This window comes from Paramisgurnus dabryanus, chromosome 15 (genome assembly GCF_030506205.2).
Source record: "Paramisgurnus dabryanus chromosome 15, PD_genome_1.1, whole genome shotgun sequence".
NCBI lineage: Eukaryota > Metazoa > Chordata > Actinopteri > Cypriniformes > Cobitidae > Paramisgurnus > Paramisgurnus dabryanus.
This window is the reverse complement of record NC_133351.1, coordinates 33,685,113-33,708,778: the sequence shown is the minus strand read 5'-3', so window position 1 is coordinate 33,708,778 and position 23,666 is coordinate 33,685,113. Positions and strand designations below refer to the sequence as shown.

General features: G+C 36.8%; 2 protein-coding genes across 2 annotated transcripts in view; one reads left to right on the top strand and one right to left on the bottom strand.

Moving 5' to 3' along the window:
- agps (alkylglycerone phosphate synthase) overlaps nt 1-11,029 on the top strand; it is a 42,889-nt gene extending 31,860 nt beyond the window's left edge. The window contains exons 18-20 of the mRNA XM_065293193.2: nt 1,054-1,153; nt 1,267-1,324; nt 8,296-11,029. Coding sequence (XP_065149265.1) covers nt 1,054-1,153; nt 1,267-1,324; nt 8,296-8,417 — 280 coding nt within the window. The 3' untranslated portion in view covers nt 8,418-11,029. The remainder of the gene's footprint in view (nt 1-1,053; nt 1,154-1,266; nt 1,325-8,295) is intronic.
- A 3,483-nt stretch (nt 11,030-14,512) lies between these two features.
- pde11a (phosphodiesterase 11a) overlaps nt 14,513-23,666 on the bottom strand; it is a 76,213-nt gene continuing 67,059 nt past the window's right edge. The window contains exons 16-20 of the mRNA XM_065293191.2: nt 22,337-22,414; nt 22,189-22,252; nt 22,014-22,088; nt 21,807-21,890; nt 14,513-19,933 (exon numbers count right to left, since the gene is read on the bottom strand). Of these exons, the coding sequence (XP_065149263.1) occupies nt 19,763-19,933; nt 21,807-21,890; nt 22,014-22,088; nt 22,189-22,252; nt 22,337-22,414 (472 nt within the window). The 3' untranslated portion in view covers nt 14,513-19,762. The remainder of the gene's footprint in view (nt 19,934-21,806; nt 21,891-22,013; nt 22,089-22,188; nt 22,253-22,336; nt 22,415-23,666) is intronic.

The window sequence follows — 23,666 nt, the reverse complement described above, 5'->3', positions numbered from 1 at the left end:
ATTTGTTTTCTGTCTTGTGCTTTCTGACCGTGACTGATGTGGCCATTTAACCTCTACAAAACCAGATAACACAAACACACAACCCTTAAACTTTCTCTGTCTCAAAGTCAAGGGTCACAAGAGCAAGTCTGATTGAAATACAGGAGGTTCATGTATATTTTTACATGCAATATTAAAGTAAGTGTTTGTAGGAGGACATTTCCAATGACCTGTTGTGTGAAGGTTCTGGGGCCTCATTTATAAAATGCTGTGTAGAAACCATCTTACTTTCATTTCTTAAAAGCATGTACGTGCGATTCGTAGAATTAATATAGGCACAGAAAACGCGCTGTGTCTCACTTTCAGATGTGAAATCTATAAATTCAACATCAATTCCTAATTAATGCAAAAGACCACTTGTCAATGTTTAAATCCTTTCTGAGCAGCAAGAATGAGTTATATTTCCGAAAACCTACAGCGATTGGTCCTGTCTCTTAAATGCAAATGAGCTGCTGCTTCCCCATCTGTTTACTGTTATAATACACTGTTTTTAATAAGACAATCACCTTTCTTCATTGTTCATAATGAATGTGCCGTAATGAATTATGTAAAAATAGAAATCATGACCTAGCTGTGGTCTTTGGACGGTTGTGGGTGGGGCCTGTGCAAAGGGGTTGTCCACACACACAGGCAAGACACAAATATCTTCAAACAACATATAAAAGTTTTGTATTTATCAATTTTTGCGCCGGTTTGGTCACAAATTGAATTTATAAAATAAAGTTTTTTGACAGGTTTCTTGAACACACCAGGTTTCTTTTATTGGTTGGAACATTAAGAGCCAATGTTGCAATGAGTTTTAGCAATGAGTATTGTTTACTGTGTTTTTTATGTAAAAATCTATATTTTAACTTTAGTTGTTTCTGCAAATGTACGTTTTCTATCACAAACTATTAATCTCAGATCAGTTTCACACCGATTATCCACACCACATTATCATCACCTTTAAATATGAAGTTCCCAGAAGGACTTGAAGTCAGTAAATTTAAAATTATTATTTATTTCTGTTTCTAGAGTTACACAGACGTATGACGCCGGTGCTTGTGTGTATTTCTATTTTGCCTTCAATTACCGAGGCCTGAGTGATCCGGTTCACATCTATGAACAAGTGGAGGTACGTAAACAACTTTTAGCATTTTTAAACCAGTGCAGTTTTTATCCACTACAATATTATCACTTTAAAATGTATAAATTATATTAAATCTCATTTTGGGGGGTTTTGTGTAGCATGCAGCCCGAGAGGAAATTCTGGCCAACGGGGGAAGTTTGTCTCACCATCATGGAGGTAAATTTCAAACCATACAGCATTTTAATACAATGACATAAATGGTTATATTCACACTGTAGCTAAAAACACTTCCTGGGACTTCAGTTTATCGGGTGATGGACTGAGCTTGAGTATGGGTCAGTGGTTTGTCCTGGTTTATTGGATTTAAAACACACAACTTATCTACATTAACATCCGCCCGCTGTTAGCTAAACATCACCAGACCCATTAATCACACAAACACACGCACACAAGCACACACAAACACACAAGCTTTCTCCTTTCATGTCTCCCAAGAGTTTGCAAGTTATATATACATGTATGATTCTTAAAAAAGTAAAAGGTAATGGTTAAATAATTTGTAAAAAATTTCCTGGCCACTATCTAAAAAAAGTTTTACATAAAATTGTGTGTGTGTTTGTGTGCCTGTGTTGTGTATTGTGGTTTTCTCAGTAATTGTGATTAATAGCTGTACTGTGGTACTATCTGCCTGCCGACAGGCCCTTTTGTCTACACGCACACACAATCACAGCATGACAAAGTTCGTGTGTGTGCGTGTGTGTGTGTGTGCGTGTGTGTGCGTGTGTGTGCGTGTGTGTGCGTGTGTGTGCGTGTGTGTGCGTGTGTGTGTGTGTGTGTGTGTGTGTGTGTGTGTGTGTGTGTGTGTGTGTGTGTGTGTGTGTGTGTGTGTGTGTGTGTGTGTGCGTCAGATGTAGTCTGGTTTGGTGAGGTGGGAGGGCGCACACACTTTACTAACCCATGTTTACCGTAGATCAGAGCAATGAATGCAGCCAAACAAACACATTTTCCAGACCACCTCTCTTTTTAAACACAGATAAAGTTTGTTACACATTGGCCACATGTTTAAACAACACAACGATGCCCTTTGTGCTTTCATGAATGCTGTTTGGTTTTAGGGAACCATCTAATATAGATTAACCTACCTGTTTAAGACAGATAATGAAACATTAAGACATTACAGATGCACTAATAAATCCAACGCAAATAATTTATGTCGTTCTTTGCCATGATGAAGATTCATGGTTCAGTGAAAGGCACAAAAGCGGGTTAGATGGTGTAACTGTAAAGATAAACAAAGTTACAAGGTATTGCTGTTTTTTTAACTAGTTCATTGAAACAGATTCACTAAAATGAATCATTCTCCTGACACTATTCGAGTGTTTTCCACCCCACAGAGTTCAGTCATTTAAAGGGATAGTTCACCCATAAAAAATATTGTGTTATAATTTTCTCATTCTCATGTTGTTACAAACCTGTATGAATATTATTTTTCTGATAAAAACCATTGTGAACAATTGACTTCCATAGTAGGTAAAAAATATTATTGAAGTGTTGTGATACTTTTAAAGGGATAGTTCACTTTAAAATGAATTTTCTCATCCTTATGTTATTCTAAACCTGTATGAATTTCTTTTTTCTGATGAACACAAAAGAAGATATTTTGAGAAATGATGGTAAACACACAGCAGTAAGTGACCATTGACTTCCATAGTAGGAAAAAATATTTTGGAAGTATTGTGATAAATGATTAAGAAAATATTTTGGTAAATGATGGTAAGCACACCATCATTTACCAAAACGGTACCCATTAAATTCCATCATATTTTTTTATTCCTACTATGGAAGTCTATGGTCACTATCAGCTGTGTGTTTACCATCATTTCTCAAAATATCTTCTTTTGTGTTCATCAGAAACAGGTTTAGAACAACATGAGAATGAGAAAATGATGACAGAATTTTCATTTTAAAGTGAACTATCCCTTTGATAAGTGATGGTAAGCACACACTTGATGGTACCCATTTAAATCCATCATATTTGTTTTCCTACTATGGAAGACAATGGGTACAATCAGCTGTGTGCTTACCATCATTTATTAAAATATCTTCTTTTGTGTTCATCAGAAAAATGAAATTGATTCAGATTACATGAGGAAGAGAAAATTGACAAATGTTTAATTTTTATGTGAACTATCCCTTTAAGTACAAGGTTGAAGTGCTTTTTTTGTTTTGACCCGTTTTGATTCATATTCTTGTCGGACATCACTGCAGGGGTTTAGTTTTTAATGCTTTGTTTGTTTGGCACCATGCGGACGGATTCGCGCACTAATATGAGTCGCTGTGAATCGCAGTCCCGGAGCACAGCGGGTGTGAGGATAGCGTGGAGTAAACAGCATGCGTGTGTTTGTACAGGTGAAGGCCTGAGGTTACACGGCAAACGCTGCACGAGAGTGCATCAACCTCACTCGATTCAGCCGTTACGGGACGCGCGCGCCTCTGTTTTTACGTTTGGCTGGAGTTTTGGGCATCTCTGCTGTATGAGAGATGAAGAGTGACAGGCCTGTGATAGAAAGAGAGAGTGAGAATATGAGCTGATGGTGAGATGATAGATGTATAAATTATCTCTCTGATGGAAGCAATGATGCAGTTCTGCCACCTTCTGTTTCTCTCCGCCGCCCAGCAGAGACTCACCGCACCGGTGGGGGTTTGGGGGAGGGTCCGACGCACCCCGCTCACGATTGGCTGGGTGTGCGATCGGCGGGCCGGCCGTCTGGTCTTTCGTACGAGGTGAATGGCTCTGTCGCCACGAGACCTATTTGCATATGGATGAGAGAACCTCGGGTTGGGGTGTTGCCAGTAGAAAGCTGGCCTTGGCCTAAACCCCGCCCCCTTCTCAAACAGTAACGTATTATGTGATGAAATGCCGTCTGCCTGCTTATCAATCATATTAAGCGTGCAAGACAGAGAGAGAGAGAGAGACAGAGAATAGAGCAAGAGGGAAGTGTGGACAGCAGCGTCCTCCACACAAAGATTTGTCAAAATATCCAAACTACATATTTAAACAATGATTTAATAACACAGAAATCATCACATGGAACAATATAATGCCGTCGTTTTTAACCATTTAGATTAATTTGATAGAAGTTTCAGATACATTCAGATGAAAAATACAGTGTGGTCTTTGATAAGGCAGTCATCATGACTTTTACTATTGCTCGTTTTTAAAGATTTGATCAAACTTGTTGGGTTGCACAAATTAATTGTTGAAATCTTGATTCATATACTAGGGCTGGGAAAAAAATCAATTTTTCGATTAATCGTTTTTTTTTACATGGTCAATTCAAAATTGATTCTCAATGGCCATGAATCGATATTTTTTTATGAAATAACCTGATCCTGTTTTATCAAGGAATTTTTCATCCTGCATTAAAATTGTATTGTATTTAACATAATTGTAAGCATTTGAAAATTGTTTTAATGTGCCCAAGTGTACCTAAAACATCTGAATCGATACCCAGCCCTATTATACAAATATTTTATAAAAATGTATAGGAGTCATGCTAATAAAGGTGGCACCGTGACACAAATTATAAACATTTTAGATAGCATTTTGATTTAACCAACAGTGTGTGAGTGCATGTGTGTCATTTCAAGCCCTTTTCACACACAGATTACAGAAAATACAAAGAAAATGTGTCCGATTGATTTTGGTTAAAGCAACACCAAAGAGTTTTTGTTTCAGTCGTTCATCCACTCTAAACAGGGTGAACAGCACTTTCACATTCGCTTTGCAGCCCTCTATCGGCCAAAAGCGCACTAAAGAAGTTTCCAACCGTCCGGTAGTGGTCCTGTAGTCCGAGTGAATACTACAAAAACTTGCTTTACGGCAGACCTACAATCCAATCAGAGCCAGCTATGCTGCAGTATTTATGACAGTGGGTAATGGACAATTACGCTTCTAACCTGTAGGGGGAGCAAAGAGCAAAAACTCTTTAGTGTTGCTTTAATTCACACTGCCAATGACTTTCTGGAATCTGTGCATGCAAAATAGTGACTTCAAGTGTAGGCTATTGTGTTTGCAATTGTGCACTTGGTAACACTTTACAATAAGGTTCATTAGTAGGTAACATGAACTAATAATGAACTGCACTTATACAGAATTTATTAATCTTTGTTAATGTTAATTTTCACAATTACTTATCCTTTATTAAAATCTTGTTAATGTTAGTTAATGCACTGCGAACTAACATGAACAAACAACTAAAAGCTTTATTTCTATTAACTAACATTAAAAACATTAATAAATACTGTAACAAATGTATTGCTCATGGTTTGTTCATATTAGTTAATAATACATTAACTAATGTTAACTAATGAACCTTATTGTAAAGTGTTACCATACACTTGGTGTTTTTTTTTCAGGAGCGTCGCTGAAGCAGCAGTGCTGCGATCGTTTCGGCGGCGGCTCTATTTTTGCTCAATTAAAGTGACAGTGCATTGTTTATGCTTTAAATGGTCGTGGATTGACTCGAAAAAGTGTAATTTAACCATAAAATCAAAGGTTTTGCTCATTAATGCAAGTAAAACAAAGCAATGTGAACTTGAGATTTTTATACTGTTATTAAACTGCACAGTATGCGCTGCAAACCCAGCCGGTGTGAAGGCACAATGGACACGTGCAGCAAACGCTCTCCTCATGCGCTGCTCACGCTTGCGGTGTGAAACTGGCTTGAGGAGCTCCCTGATCTCTGCCTCATTACAGTTTGCAGACATTTTTCGTTGTGAATGTTGATCTGCATTTAAACCCCCCATGTCAAAGAGTTAAATGACAACTTCTTTTTTGCGATGACACATCGTGTCACTACAACACACCCCTTATGGCATTGTTTTGCATTTTTTTCACACAGGATGCATTACAGAAATGTTACTAGGTCCTCTTTACGGAAGCATTTCTGCTTACGACAATAAAAGTATAGATAGGTTGTGATAAACACGAGCTGCAACAATACTCGTTGTCCATTTACCTCCATCCCTGCTGGTCTTCTCAAATAACATTCACATAAGCTGCTTCTTCGTTTGTGGGTTTACTGGCCAATCTGCTGCTTCTTTGGCTGTTGTACTATTGCTATGGGTTACACGCTTGGATACTGCCGTCTAGTGGTCTGAATGTGTAAATACGCGTAGCCTACGCAGAACTATAACAAGCTCTTAAAAGGGGACATGTCACAAGACTTTTTTAAGATATCAAATAAATCCATGGTGTCCCGAAAGTACACATGTGAAATTTTAGCTCAAAATAAATAACCATAGCATGTTTAAATTGACACTTTGTAGGTGCGAGCAGAAATGTGCTGTTTTGGGTGTGTCTTTAATGCAAATGAGTTGATCTCTGCACTAAATGGCAGTGCCGTGGTTGGATAGTGCAGAGTAGGGGGTGGTATTATTATAATAAGATCCCCCTCTGACATCACAAGGGGAGCCAAATTTAAATGACATAATTATTCACGTGCTTGCAGGGAATGGTTACCAAAACTAAGTTACCAGGTTGGTCTTTTTTACATTTTCTAGGTTGATGGAAACACTGGGGACTCAATTTTAGCAAATAGTCCCTGACCATGAACAAAAAATGTGTTCCAATGTGTAATGTGCATGAAAGCTCAAATAAAAACAACAAACCGATATGTGTGGTTGCTAAGGGTGTTGCTTAGGGCGCAGTGATAAACAGAACCGTTGTGTGAAGTGGTCATAGCCGTGTTTTATTGTGAATAAAGCACACCTATTGACCAATCAGAATCAAGGATTGGAACTAACCGTTTTATAAATATTTATAATCTCTTATGTAATATATCATATATATCTCTACCTATAAGAGTTTGAAATATACATATATATTAGGGATGGGCATGATTAATCGATGATTGATAATTGATCGTTAAGAATTTAGTCGATGACTTTAATTTGTTATTGATTAATCGAATACTTTTTTTATCTAATGCAGGTTGCGTTGCCTAGCGTAGCGTGTGTCTTGAAGCAATTAAATGAATTTCACTGTGTGGCAGCAATTCAACATTTTACCACCAGGGTGCAATATTTGACACCATACTTCGTTATCTGTGACCTTCTGTTTTGATTTTAAAAAAATTATCATGAAGAGGTCATGATTTTTTGGAACAAATGAAGTCTCTGTTTAAGAATGCGGCTCGCAGCTGCAGGTTCCGCTGCTTTAGAGCACTGCATATTCAAGCGCATATATTAAAATAATTAAATATAAATAGTTAAATAATTATTTTTATGATAAAAATATTAATGATTAATCGATAGTCGATCGTTACTTCTCCCGACGATCGACTAAAAAAATTTTATCGAATGCCCATCCCTAATATATATTATGTATCGCCTTGGTTTAGATAGTGAAAATTTTTTCCCACACCAGTTATGACATGACACAGCTGTGTGTGGAGAGGTCAGCTGTTGTATACTTGCAAATTTGGCAGATGACATAAAAAAATGTAGAAAAATCCCTTATGTTTAAAAGACTGGAATATAAGAGAAAGAACAGAGTCTCTTTTGGGCCAATAAACGCTAACCACCCAGAATAAATTTACAAAATCAGTGTCCCAGAAACCACACACAGCACATCATCACTCTATTGGACGGTTTTGCCAGGCCTGAGCCTCTCGCAGGGGAAACAATACAGAGATCTAGTTCGTCTTATTACCCAGTGTCAAATATATTCAGATGAATCATGTCTATAAGTTTAGTTTGCTTGTAGTTTTAAAGTAGTTTAATAAATTTCTGTTGTTGAGTGATGATTTGGTTGACATTGATGCATACTTGGTGGAAACTCTTTCAGTATTAGTCTGAACAGGACAGACAGACAGTGGCGTTTAGTGCCGGAGAGCGAGTGAGCGAGCAGAGACACGGCGCTGTGGTTTCCCTCTGCTGAGAGTTTGACAGTCTGCTGCTCTCCATAAATCACATCATGCAAAACATCTCAGGGTTTCAGCAGTGCTGCCGAACCCCCACAACATCCATCATCCACCGCTTACAGACACGCACACACACACGCACACACACACACACAGACACACACACATACGCAAGACCATTCACTTCCTGCTGTCTGACACACGTGTGTTCTCTCTCTCTCTCTCTCTCTCTCTCTCTCTCTCTCTCTCCTGCTCTCTCAGTGGGAAAACTCCGGAAGGAATGGATGAAAGAAAGCGTGTCCAGTGTGGGTCTCGGCATGCTGAAGTCGGTGAAGGAGTTTGTGGATCCTCAGAACATTTTTGGGAACAGAAATCTGTTGTAATTAAACAAAACACCTTTTTTCTCTATGATCACGTAGTCATATTTGATTAAAATGACATATTATATATTCTTTATGTGTGCACAGTTCTACGATAAAACATTTTTTGTTTTCCGTTCACACTATGGTGTTTTTGTTTGGTATAAGTGTTTGGTATTAATGATCTTCACTGAGGTGTGACAGGGCTCATGGGGTCACCTGCCTCATCATCTCATGACATCATTTCTCTCTGGTCTTCCCATTTTTCATTTGATATGCAATTTTACCTTAAGGCATTTTGTCGTATAGTTACAAAAATATTTTATTTATTTTTTCGTGTTCATGGACATGATTTTCTTTTTTTGTCACTCAGTCACTCGTGTCTTTTTTATTGTTTTTTTTTTTCTTTTTTCATTGTCGCTTGGGATTAGATTTGGTGTGTGGGTTAGGATGTCTGAAATGTAGCAAATTTGTGCTAACCCCAAGCAACAATAGTAAAAAAATTGAGAAAACAATACATCAAATGACACGAAAAGAAAGTCATGATATGGACACAAAAAACTATTTATAGAAATGTGTGCTCAATTTACACAAAATAAGCAGAAAATTGTGTCCATGAAGACGAATAAATAAATCAAATATTTTGTGACTATACCACAACTTGCCTTGAGATTAGGTTGCGATATAACAGATTTTAATACAGTAACGTCTGAATGCTGCTGTGTTTGGCACTACTGTCATGTTTAACTTTAGTACATTCAATGTGACTGATCTATGCTTTTAAAACAGTGTGCCTTCTGTCTGTCTGACTGACATCCATGTTTACTCTTTTTTTTTTTTTTACTCTTTCGTTTCTCTTAAAAATGCACAAATTCTCTTTAGTATAACAAATGTATAAAAAAAATGTTTGAACAATTACCTTGAGTAAAAACTTGACTGCTGAAATGCAAAAAAAATCCTAATGGTCCTAAAATATGAAGTGTAAATGATCAAAATAATTTTGGTTTTGATCTGAAATATGACCCACACATTTCATCAGTTGTTTTTGTGCGATTCGTTTTTTACAGGTGCCTCAGATTAGACATTAAACACCTCACACATTGATTATGTAGTGTTAAGCGAGTGTTCAGCAGTCTTAAAGGGATAGTGCACCCAAAAATGAAAATTCTGTCATCATTTACTCACTCATATTGTTACAAACCTGTATAAATGTCTTTGATCTGATGAACACGAAGGAAGATATTTTGAGGAATGTTTGTCACCAAACCATTCATGAGCCCCATTCACTTCCATAGTAGGAAAAATAATACTATTGAAGTGAATAGAGCTCATGATCATTTGGTTACATTCTTCCTAAATTTATACAGGTTTGTAACAACATGAGAGTGGGTGAACCATCCCTTTAAAGTCCTGACAGAGGTTTTGGATCGGGTTTTATGAAATGTATGCGAGTGATCTTCTTTATTTCAAATCTTTCTCCTTGTGTTCCTACCAAAGACTGTCAGCTTTTTCAAAGACAGACTGCTTCACATCTGTACATCCTGTATATAAACCTGTGTTTCTGAGTGATCACTGAAGAGTCATCATGATAAATTGTATTTTTTTAAAACAACATATGCAAAAATCCAGAAATGATCTGAACTCGGATCTAAAACATTATCTGTGACTGTTACATCATTTGAATTCTTTTATTTTTTATTTTTTCCTGAGGAGAGAGTGAGACTAAAGCCGTATATTTCTCACCCAAAAACTGTTCCCATTTACTCAATTTCTTCTGTCAAACACAACATTGATGTTTGTTTATGATCCAGAAATCACACTAAGTATCATATAAGTCTGTCTTTGTGAGTCATACGTTCGCTTTGTGTCAGAAACAAACATGAATTTAAGGTCGCTTTGTGCTGGAAAACTTTGGTAGGGGTTAATTTATGGGCATTTTTGTCATTTATGGAGCTCAACAGCATCTTTCCTTAATCGCTTTGGAAAAATATCATTCAGATGTTTTCGAATGTCAAAGAGGTCAAACATAAATTATGGGATTTTGTTTAGTATATGTATTCTTTTATATTAGACTTTGATTTAAGTTAGAGAGCGAGAGAAAGAGATGTAAGAGTGCAGATGTGATATATTTTTTGTATTTTTGTAGCTTTTTAAAATCACAGGGCTTTAGTCTCACTTGGTGGCACTTTCTTAATGTTTAAGCCTAAACAAATCATCAAATATCCAGGCAGACTAAGCCCCGCCCACTTTTGTTACAAGCCACCCCTCTTTCCTGTCTAACAGAGCTTTCTCAAATGACACTGACATTTATAAAATGTCAGAAGAGCTTTATCGTTTGTGTTATGTATCCATATGTAAATCCCTCTGTGTTACTGAGCTGTTTTTGTGTTGCTGAAACTCATAATGAAGGATCAAGAGGGGGTTTGCATCTCCTCTGTGTTCTTGAAGGGTTTCATCATCACTCATCATGTTTCACTATGACAAGAGTTGAAAAATAAAGTGTATTAACAGATTTAAATCTGAATTATGTTAAAAACTACTGTCCTTGTTTTCTCACAGATTTCTTGGTTGTGTGTTTAATATCAGAGTAAATTTTGTCAAAGCTGTTTTGTGCAATAAATTTACATGTTAGAATATTTTGTGTCTTTTGTCATGAATGGAAATAGATTTGCTGTGTTTAATATGCATTTGCATTATAATTATTTAGGGGTTTCTTTTTAAAATGTAAAATGTGTCCTGTCAGAGTCAGCTGCTTGGTGCTGATGTTAGGAATTAAGCAGGGAGTTGAAGTAAAATAATGTTATGCGTTTCTGAATAAGAACGATTATTGAACTGCTTTGCAATTTTATCATAAAGTATGGAAATTAGCGATAAACCGAAACAAGATTTTTGTGCCGATACCGATATTACACAGAATGACATTGAGCGATACCAAAAAATTATGTTAGTTTCGGTTTTAACACCTATTTTCACATGATTATGTTCTGAAATCCTAAAAGTCCACAACTCACAAAAACTGCATTTCTGTTGTCAATGTACTTCAAGCGAACGGACACAAAACAATAATTTGTGTTGAGATGTTGAGGCAATAATTTCATAATGTTTAATGCAAACATTAGTTTAATGTAGAGTAGGCTTCTGACGACAGCTGATCTTTAAACCAGCATTCGGTTTGTCCATATCTGACCCAGCATCTTTAAGATTGTGAAACCCAAAACCCAATGTCTGCTAAATAACTGTAGAGCTTTCAGATTTCATAACCAAACTTAACGTCTAACACTGATGTTAAATTGATATTGGGTTTGTAGTAATATTTATTACTTTTTACAATTAAAATATACTAAAATACCTCCATAAGATTAAATAAATAAGGTAATCCTTAAAATAATCAAAAAAATTGCTCATTGGCTAAACATGATTCATTCATGGACAGTGTTTCCACGATATTGGTCCACGTTTTCTCAACATAAAATAACATGTAAGCTAGTTACTTCATGTTTACTTAACATGAAAAAAACAAATACTTCATGTAGTCACAACACACTGTCAAAAATAAATGTACAAAGCTGTCACTGGGGCAGTAATATGTACTTTTGAAGTACTAATATGCACTCTTCGGGTACAAATGTGTACCTTTTTGAAAGGGTACTGTCCCAGTGACAACTTTTGTACCTTTATTTCTTAAGAGTGCATGCCTGAATCATGTAAACCCAACAAGATTTTTAAATGGTAACTTGTCTAACACTGCACATTGACATAATGGTCAGAATCAAAAGCTGATCATGGCATTGACCAATATAATGACTTCAGATCAAGCAACATTCAATCCAGTGGCGAGGCTACATATGGGCTCAGATTGACAACTAGCCCACCCAGACAGAAGAGAAACAAACTATTTTTGTGGAAAAGAAGAAATCATGAAAATGATAATGATCTCTTTAATAATAATAATCACCTAAATACGCATAATTCAGAAATAAATAACTATTTATATAGAAAGTTTAGCACTTGCATGTGTTTCTAAATTTCAAGCCATTTGAAACAATTTGAGTGCAGGAAGATGTTAAAGGCACACAAGGCAAGTCTGAGTATTATTTCTCTACTAGCTCCCCCTAGTGTCTGGGAGTAAATGCGTTCTATATCTAAGACTATACGAGACTGAAGGACACCGGGTCGGATACAGCGAACTTGCAAGTGGGGTATTCTTCCTACAGACGGTAGGGGCGGGCGAGAGAGTCTTCATTCGTCATGTAATGAGTCATTTAACCATATACCGACTTACGAAGATGATTTATTAACATAAAAATGCTGCCTTGTGTCCCTTTAAAGGGAGCAGTTGTTTGTGCACACAGATGCACTCACATACTCAAATGGATACACACTCATAAGCGCACGCACGGAGACACACGTTTCAAAAAGCATGCAAACACATGCATCTATAAATGCGCTTGACAGGACACATACACCCAAAATTATTTCAAAATATCACAGTTTTGGCAAGTACTCACATTACAACAGTCAGTTATGTCTTAAAGTGAGCGCAAACAGTTCATAAAGTGTTTTGTGTGTGTGTGTGTTTGCGTGTGTGTGTGTGCGTGCATGTGTGTATCAGTATATGGATTAGCGTTTATCCGGTCTTAAAGTGACAGTAACCTTAATAAATCTGCTTATGTTTGTGTCCTTATGTTAATCAAACAACAAAAGAGAGGATCACTTGTAGCTTTAAAAAGATTAATTGTATTGAATTAATAAACAGTTTTATTATTTATTTGATTTAATTTCTGTTTCTAAATACTACTTTTATACTTTATTTGTAACTTTGTTCTTTTTTATTTTCATATGCTTATAATTTCTTGAGTTTTTCTTAATTTTTTTCTCTTTTTTGCGGATGCGAAAAATTATTCTATCCATGACTCAAAAAACTCTTTTTTTTTTAAAGTCGGCATGAGATTAGAAGGAAAAACTGACATTTTTTTTGGAATATATTTAAAAAATGACTTATCTGTGAGCTTCATTTTTTTTATTAATGTGTCCTTATAATTTTTAATCAAAAACACAAATCTCCTCCTCAAAACAATCTCTCTTTACTTCCGGTCATGTGGTATGGCAGGTGGGCAGGGTCCAGGAGAAGATTGCAGCGATTAGCAATTATCAACACGACCCAACTTCAAATGATCCAATCAGATCTCGATGGATGAATTCAAATCCAGCCCTGCCTTATTTCAATTCAGAAGCTGGTTTCACTCAGATATACGTCACCACTGGGAAAATAAGGCAATCACTGCTTCCGTTTTATGGCGACTCCACTACTATATTGTGAAATGATGTAATTTGAGAGTAGGTATTGAGGTCCACCCTATTTCACAGAGGTCCACTCAGTTTACAATTTCCACAGATTCAAAAATATCTTCAGTCTGTCTGTTCACCACCTAAGCAAATGCTCAACTCTTTAGCACAATGATAACACATAAAAAACACCAACATAACATAAACTCTTTTAAATACATAACGGAACATCATGATTAAAAATGCACTTTTGTGTTTAGTGCCATTTATTACACGGCTCTCTGGAATGCTTGATTCTGATTGGTCAGTTGAGACATTTGCAGGTTCGTTATTTTTAAATAATAACCGCTCCAAAGTAATAACACATAGCCGGTACTACTTGTATGTTTAAAATCCCTCCGCGCCTCCGCTTCGCGTCAGGTCCTGATCACACTGTCGGTGCTTATTTTGCGATTACTACCGGCTGCCTCTACATTATCCCTTATGTAAAGCATGCTGGGAAAAAATCAGTTCAATTAATATGTTTAAACAGAAACTGTCTCAGGCGTGTTAAATAAAAAATAATTGTTTAAATAAAGTGAAAAGCATAAAAAAAACGTTATGAAAAATGGAAGTACATTTGTCAGTGTATAAAATTTACCAGCATCAAATAGAAAAATATTTCTTTAAAATACATTTTAATAGGGATTTAATTTGGACTCATGGACCAAGACACAATTTTATTTAAATAATATCATCAAATATGAAAATCCTTAATTTTCCTCATGTTACCAATTTGACTTTGATCCCAGTTCAGGCACTACTAAACATGTCTGACGTACACTAACCGCTAACTCATGGCTTCAATAAGAAACACGCATGCACAAGTCTACACACAATGACACAACACATTACTAGCAGCACGTTTATTTGAATCCAGGAAATCATGCTTGGAAAAATCCTCAAAAGGAGTTGAACCAGGAAAAGAAGACGATTCAAAAGAGCCTCATCACAAACATAACACTTCAGAGAATCATCCAAAAAACTGTGATAATAATAATAACCAGAAGAAATCATTCTGAATCATGTAAAACATCCTAAAGAATGCAACTATACAATATGAACCTACTACTCAACTTTGTGAGGTAATAGCTTGTTTCATGCAGGTACATTAAATCAAAGTTTTAAATAATGAAGTACAGATGAATCTTACTAAAGGCAGACATTTTGACATGCAGTTTTGCCCTTTAATCATTTGCATCTTTATCTTATGCATGTGTATGTGTTTTAACACTTAAAGACTTTCAAACCACAGAAGACAATGATCAAAGTGCAGTCATATCAAATGAACACTAGAACAGAAAAAAAGCATTTATTATAAAATAAAAATATGAAAAAAATTAATTGAATTAAAATCTGAGCGAGATGTGAGCGAATGCTTGTGCTTATATCTGGAAACGGCTTTGCAAGTCTTCCTTGCGTGATTTCTTGAACAGGGCAGCCAAACGCACAACAGTAGATACTATAGATCAGAGACTGCTGATATTTAAAGTGTTTCTATATAAATGTGTTACTGTATGGCTCAGTGATAGAGCATGGTGTTTTCAGTGCAAAATGTCAGACACAAATACTGATTAAAAAAAATGTATAGCTTGTCTGCCAAATACATAAATGTCAAAGAAATATCTGATAAGATATGAGTATTCATGAAGTAAGATTGTATTTGACAGCTGTGTGTTGGATAAAAATTAGTTGTTGTTTTCTGAATTAAAACCATTTAGGATTAAGTTTAAGGGGTTTAAAGGGTTACTCCAGCCAAATATCAAAATTACCCCATGATTTACTCACCCTCAATCAATCCGTTATACACATCTCCTTCATCTTTCAGACAAACACATTTGGAGATCTTCCAAGCTTTATAATGTTAGAAAACAAGGATCAGGGAACAACTTTAAAGGCACACAAGGCAAGTCTGAGTATTATTTCTCTACTAGCTCCCCCTAGTGTCTGGGAGTAAATGCGTTCTATATCTAAGACTATACGAGACTGAAGGACACCGGGTCGGATACAGCGAACTTGCAAGTGGGGTATTCTTCCTACAGACGGTAGGGGCGGGCGAGAGAGTCTTCATTCGTCATGTAATGAGTCATTTAACCATATACCGACTTACGAAGATGATTTATTAACATAAAAATGCTGCCTTGTGTCCCTTTAAAGCCCAAAAAGTGCATTCATCCTTCACAGAGGTAATCCACACAGCTCCAATGTGTTAAAGATCTTCTGAAGACAATTGCTGGAATTTTGTAAGAAAAATATCCAGATTTCAAAGTTTATAATAACTAGCTTTCGGTAACAACGCCATCTTGGACTCACACAAGTGTTTTAGTGTAGTGAGCGCTAGTTGCCATGGGTACAGTGTGCAGTCTCGTGAATCGCCTGAGTCCAAAATACTGTTGTTACCGGAAGCTAGTTATTATAGTTTAAAATCATATATGGATATATTTCTAACAATATCACATTGATTACCTGCAAAAGACATTTATAAACCCCTTGGCACCATGTGGATTACCTCTGTAAAGGATTAATGCACTTTTTTGGGCTTTATAGTCAGAAGTTGTCTGATCCCCGTTTTCTCCCATTATAAGCTTGAAAAAGCAAAGACATTTACTAAAATATCTCCAAATGTGTTCGTTTGATGGACATACAGTGGTGTGAAAAAGTGTTGCCCCCTCCAGATTACTTATGTTTTGCATATTTGTCACACTTTAATGTTTCAGATCACCAAACAAATGTAAATATTAATCAAAGATAACACAAGTGAACCCAACATGCAGTTTTTAAATGAAGGTTTTTATTATGAAGGGAAAACAAAATCCAAAAACTACATTGCCCTGTGTGAAAAAGTGTTTGCCCCCTAAACATAATAACTGGTTGGGCCACCCTTAGCAGCAACAACTGCAATCAAGTGTTTGCCATAACATGCAATGAGTCTGTTACAGCGTTGTGGAGGAATTTTGGCCCAATCATCTTTGCAGAAAAAAGCCACATTGGAGGCAAGCCTTTTTAAGGTCATGCTACAGCATCTCAATAGGATTGAGGTCAGGACTTTGACTTGGCCACTCCAAAGTCTTCATTTTGTTTTTCTCCAGCCATTCAGAGGTGGACTTGCTGGTGTGTTTTGGATCATTGTCCTGCTGCAGAACCAAAGTTCGCTTCAGCTTGAGGTCACGAACAGATGGCCAGACATTGTGCTTCGGGATTTTTTGGTAGACAGCAGAAGGCTTCCGTTTATCACAGCAAGTCTTCCAGGTTCTGAAGCAGCAAAACAACCCCAGACCATCACACTACCACCACCATATTTTTCTGAAATGCTGTTACTTTATGTTGGACATAATGGGACACACACCTTCCAAAAAGTCCACTGAGTATTTTCCTAAAAGTCTTGGGGATCATCAAGATGTTTTCTGGCAAAACTGAGACGAGCCTTTATGTTCTTTTTGCTCAGCAGTGCTTTCGTCTTGAAACTCTGCCTTGCAAGCCATTTTTGCCCAGTGTCTTTCTTATGGTGGAGTCATGAACAGTAACCTTAAACGAGGCAAGTGAGGCCTGCAGTTCTTTGGATGTTGTTGTGGGGTCTTTTGTGACCTCTTGGATGAGTCGTCCCTGTGCTCTTGGGGTAATTTTGGTTGGCCGGCCACTCCTGGAATGTTCTCCACCGTTCAAAGTTTTCCCCGTTTGTGAATAATGGCTCTTACTGTGGTTGGAGTACCTAAGCTTTAGAAATGGCTTTTTTCAGACTGATAGATCTCAATTACTTTCTCTCTCATTTGTTCCTAAATCTCTTTGAATCTCACCATGATGTATAGCTTTTTTTCAGGATTTTTGGTCCACTTCACTTTGTCAGGCAGCTCCTTTTTAAGTGATTTCTTGATTGCGAACAAGTGTGGCAGTAATCAGGCCTGGGTCTGGCTTGAAAAACTCACTCAGGTGTGATAAGTTATCTTTTAACAAAAGGGGCAAACACAGTTTTGCCTTTTGTTTTTCCTTCATTTAGGCTATGTCCACACAAAGCCGGTGCATTCCCTATCCGATCATTTTTTTCCTTGCTCTAAAAAAATAATCCGTAAACACGAAACCACTAAAACCGACTGAAAGCGGTGTAGTATATATGCCGGACCAGTATGGGGCACTGTAATTCTGCCACAGATATACACAATACATGGAGAAGAAGACTTTGAGCATGCACATAACCAACGTATGGTGTTGTCCATTATCGCTTGTTGGTCACCACAATTGCATAGAAGCAATAGATTTTGCTGTAATAAAGCTAGTAGGCTTTAGTAGCTTCTGTAGCACGAACACAATCACATAGTCCGCCGTTATTGTTGTTGCTGTTACGTGTGACGCTTCCAACACGTGATGACGTTTTCGCTTCACAAAATATACGGATTGGCTGTACAGATGAAATCGCAAGGGTGTCGGTTTCAGATTTATCCACTTTAGGACCCGGTTTCAAAAAATAGCGGATTCAGTCTCCCAAAACGCTGGATCCGTGTGGATGAAACGCCAATACGATAACAAATTTATACGTATACAGTGATACGCGTCTCCGTGTGGACAGCCCCTGCCAAACTGCTGTTGTGTTCCCTTGTGTTATCTTTGACTTTTTAAATGTGTTTCATGATCTGAAATATTAAAGTGTGACAAATATGCAAAAACATAAGAAATCTGGAGGGGGACCAACACTTGTTTACACCATTGTATGTATCTCGGAAGGCTTGATAGTGAGTAAATCATGGGTTAATTTTGATATTTGGCTGGGGTATCCCTTTAAGTTTGCTTTCATGTGAATTTTCTGTATGCCACAATGTGTTCTGTGTAAAGAAATATTATATGATCAATTCTGTTACACTTCTATGGTATTTTTCCATTGCACGGTGATACGTGTGTGACTTACAATGAAATGCCATTGGTTTAATAAATTAAAGGTGATTTCCATTACTGTAGTGTACTGTATGGGAATCTAATGTGATCATGAAATTGGGTTGATGTTCTTGTCTTAAAAACAATGTCACAATGCAAAAAATATTTTTTGAAATACAAATAAATATATAGGCTATTTTTAGTTAAGAGTAAAATATCTCAAGAGGTTTTTTAACAAAGAGTCGTAGTCAGCTTAATCTACAGTGAATGTAATGATGTTACTGTAATGTACTTTGAAGTGGCTTTTTAACTTTATAAAGGCACAAATATGTCTCAGTTTAAAATACAAATCATTGACAAGACCATCGTGAAGTTGAATGAATTCAAAGAAATAAATAAAGAAATAAAATGAGTAATGTTTAGGTTTTGGGTAATACTGTAAACACGAGAAAGCTCATGAAGAACACAAACATAATGCATCGATTTCACCCAGCATGTCTGAGCTTATTAATGAAGATAAAACAAGCAGTGAATGTGAAGAGAACAGTAGCATCCCAGATCTAATGATATACAGTATGAACTTTAATGCAAGGCTGCATGCATTATCATTGGGAAAGGCTTTTAAACAAGGCACAGAACAGCGCTGGAGTGGATTTGCATCGCAAGCATTACCAAGAGCCCGAAAGCTCCACGAACCCCCGATTCTGGAATAAATATAAACAACACAGGCAAACCGTATACAAACTCTGCATTCATCATCCGCCGAAATACATACAATACAGAATCGAGCTCCAGTGCTTATGATATGTGTTCATTTACCAATGCAAACATAGCTACAAAGGGAAACAATGCTATAATACCGTTAAAACTGTGAGAAACCTTCTTCGACGGAAGTAGCTTATAAAAACGATCAACCAATCATGAGTCTTCTCGCATGCTAGCCCTAATTTAGCTCATTTAGCCTGTTAGCTCCCTGGGCTTTATGACGTCTCTTAGAAGTCAGTGCTAGCGTAAAGTGCACACTTCAGTACAAACTCGGTCACAGTTGACCGCGTCCTCACAGACAGAGGGCGCTGTTGAGGTTATGCCTGCGTGCAGCAAAGGTTAAAACTCCTCTTGCGCGTGCAACACTGCGTTCAAAGAGAAGCTTTTGGCAAAACGTGTCGTATCGGTCCCATGAGTTAGCTTGCGCAGTTGCAGCTGGATGCTGTGGCGTCGCCGTCGCATGGACTTCCAGGACCGCTCGTTTCCTGACTCCGCTGGTGCCTGTGGTGAAGTTCCTCCCATTTTGCACGATTGCCCTTGATCAGGTCAACCATCGGCTGCAGTTTAGGGTTTAACTTGGCAAATGTCTGGGGAGAGAGAAAAAGACAGAGTGGATTTCTAGCACTTTGATTCTTATCTGTCTTTCTTACATATTTAAATATCCTGGGTTATTTTCAACCCAACGTTGTGTCAAAATGGGATAAACCCAGCTGTTGGATTAAATTAACCCAGAAAATGTTTAGATTTGATGCAACAATGGGTTAAAACAACCCATCATAGATTAAATTACAACCCAACGTGTTTGGGTTCATTCCTTTTGATCAGACATTATAAGAGAAGACTCTGAGCTTTTATACTTGCAAATGGAGGTGGCAAAGAGGAGGGGTGCCAATAATTGTGTCCAGTGTGTATTAGAGAAAAACAAAATGTAATTTCCCCTCCAATATCAATTGTTTTACATCAATAAAACAACATATTTTGTGATTTTTTTAATAAATAAAAAAAATCACAAAAGGTCAAAGTGCTGCAAACTATACAATATAGTTCTCATTTTTCATCTCCTTAAAAAAAAAATCAACACGTTTTTTTTGTGCTACCATACTTACTCGTGTAACTACTCATGTAACAGTCTTTAAAAAGGGAAAACATGGAAGTGTTTGGTGGCTTATAAATGAATTTCTGTTTGGATCCTAAGGAATGAATGAGGCTAGGCTAAATGCTAACACATTCACTACGCGCTGTACAAGGATTAAGTGCATGCATTGCGAAAAGATAGGTATGTATTAATTTGTCTAAGCTGGGGTAAGAACATAGCAAAATATTAAAAACGGTGGTGTTTTCCTTTAAAAGAAGAAACAATGTATATAGCTTTCTTTTATCCATGACTGTAAATGTATGCTTAATTCTTCAAAAATGATCTGATGCAAAGAGATCAGATCTAAATTTAATGCTGCCATCGACGCTTGTCTTCATTTATTTTAACATTTTATTTTGATCATATGTCATATATAAAAATATAAAAATTATCAAAAAATAAAAAACATTTGTAAACGGTCAGTTTGCCCCTTTAGGGTGCATTTTTATTCATTTATTCAGCCCAATTCGGCCAGTAATTGTTCTTATGAGGATGTCTGTAAACATATATTTGCATGCCTCCTCCACGATAAAAGTCATGCATTTGGATAGAGATAAAATGGTTGATATGTGATTCTGGATACTTGGTTAATACGTATATGTATATGGAATATGTATAACTGAATACATTTAAAAATTGCATTTGACACCTGTTGCTGTTTTCATGATTTTCGTATTTTATATCAGCTTCCACTCGCTGTAGTGAAGCGACGATGAAACTTTTTATATACTTCTCATAATTTCAGTTATGAAGGTGTTAATGTTTGAAATGCATGCAAAGAACTGATGCAGAATACATGCAAAGCGCGTGACCATACAATGCTTTGGTCTAAAAAGATTTGCAGAATGACTTCTGTATTGATCCCCTTTTATAAACTTGGGGTTAGAGACACCTGCCATAAACCATACAGTGTGCATGCATGCATGTGTGCGTGTGTGCATGTATATATTCAGCATACAAGCAAATAAGAATATGAGGAATACTAATAGGAAAGGATAAAGAGAGAGATGGGTGAAAGTTAAAAGACTCCCACACATGGTACTTGTGTGTGACCGGCATGATCCTTTAAACCCACACAAACACACAAGGTGAATAAATCTGCTCTGTGGCTTTTCAACTCATTTATACATGTAGGTCATTATCACACTGAATGTTTGTAGGAGTGAATATTTCTCCAGTCCTGTTATTATTGCTCAGATTTAAGGTTTAGTAAACAGAGCACACGGTTACTGAATCTGTTTCTGAGCATATTGCCCTTATTTTGAACACCACTGTACTCTTTATGTATTTATAAATGATGCTGATGCATTATGGGATAGCGTTACCTCATACAGCGGAGCACAGATGCCATCGATCCATTCCAGCTGTAACCCTGGCAGCTCATCCTTACGGTTTCGGTCAAAAATAGCCTATTAAATACATATACACTTAAAACATTGCTCAATAAAATATGAATATGTGTGCAAGTTTAATGTATTGTTTTATGATTTTCGATCTCCACTTTATGATATGTGTTCGGCTGATCGTCTTACCGATGGAGTGAGTTTCAGTTCTGATCTCTCTCTGTCTCCCTGTTCAAAAAACTCACTGGTCACCAGTTCTGCCACCTGTTAGACAATAACAAAGACAACCAACTCAATCTACTTCAGTCTGCACCGCACACACCTTTCCTCTCGGCTGTGGTGCATTGTGGGTAAGAATGCTTACCTTACGTGATATCTCCCAGGGTTTAGTGACAGCTCCCAGATCGCATGCCGTCATCAACATTGACCTGAAAACAGTTCAAAGCCATACATCTGTATGTGTTGATCCTGCGCAGATTAAATCTTATCTTAAAACAATGTGTGTAACTGACCTGCACATATCTCTGTGATCCTTCACATTCCAGTTATATTCACCTTTATTTACCAGCTCAAAGAAAGAATTTCTGTTCCTGTGAATGAGATTTTCATCAGCACCTGCAGTTCACTATCTTACCACAAGGCGGAAGTATAAGCTTAAGGAAACATACAGTACTGTGTGCGCTCACAGCAATACTGGAGAGATCACCACAACTGTTAGAAAGTCCCAAAATAAAGCAATAAACTATAATAAAATGTGTATTACACACGTGACCCCGGACCACAAAACCAGTCATAAGGGTCATATTTATACATCATCTGAAAGCTGAATAAATACGCTGTCTGTTTGGATAGGGCAGTATTTGGCCAAGCTACAACTTTTTGGAAATCTGGAATCTGAGGGCAAAAACAACAAAGTCGCCCTTATGGTTGTCTAAATTAAATCCTCGGCTCACATATTACTAATGATACTTACATCTTTTATATATTTACGGTAGGAAATGTAATATCCTAATGATTTTTAGCATTTAAAAAAAATCAATAATTTTCACCCATACAATGTATCGTTGGCTATTGCTACAAATATATCTGTGCTACTTATATGCGTGGTTTTGTGGTCCAGGGTCACATATTTAATTCGATTTCTTTATTGTCATTGCATGACACACAATGACATTTTAGTGGAATGTACTAAAGAGCCTATAGGGGAGAGCGGGGCACAACCCAAAGCTTTATGGCTTTGACTCTATCATTCAAAAAATATTAAAGTTAGATGAATCATTTTTTACACATTCAACACACAACATCTCTGCTACAAACATATTCTGATTTAAAAAAGAAAAACACATTTCTTTGCCTTGTTGCACTTTACTTCTGTAATGCGTTTTACTTTGTTAATGGAATAAGGAAGCCAGTAGGATTCGGTATCCGGTTTCGGTTTAAACAGTGGATTCGGTATTCGGCCGAACCCAAAAAATCTGGATTCGGTGCATCCCTAGTTTATTAATTATAATACGAACACTGTGTATAAAAATACAATAGGGCAACAGATGACATCATCAATATAAAAATAGTAAGTTAAAAGGTTATACTTGTCTTTAACTTTAGCAAGTGGTTGTCTATTTTAAACACATTTTACTCTTTACTCATTTCCTTTCAAACTGAATGGGCCTTTTTGAATATAAAAAAAAATAAAAATGTATTTTTCTTTTGTAAACATTATGGGACAGGTTCCCGGTAAGGGCTTATCCTAGTCCCAGACTAAAATGCATGTTTGAGCTGCTTTAATTTAAAAACACCTTGTCCTGTTTCATTTTAAGATATTTCGCTGACATTGTTTTGTCT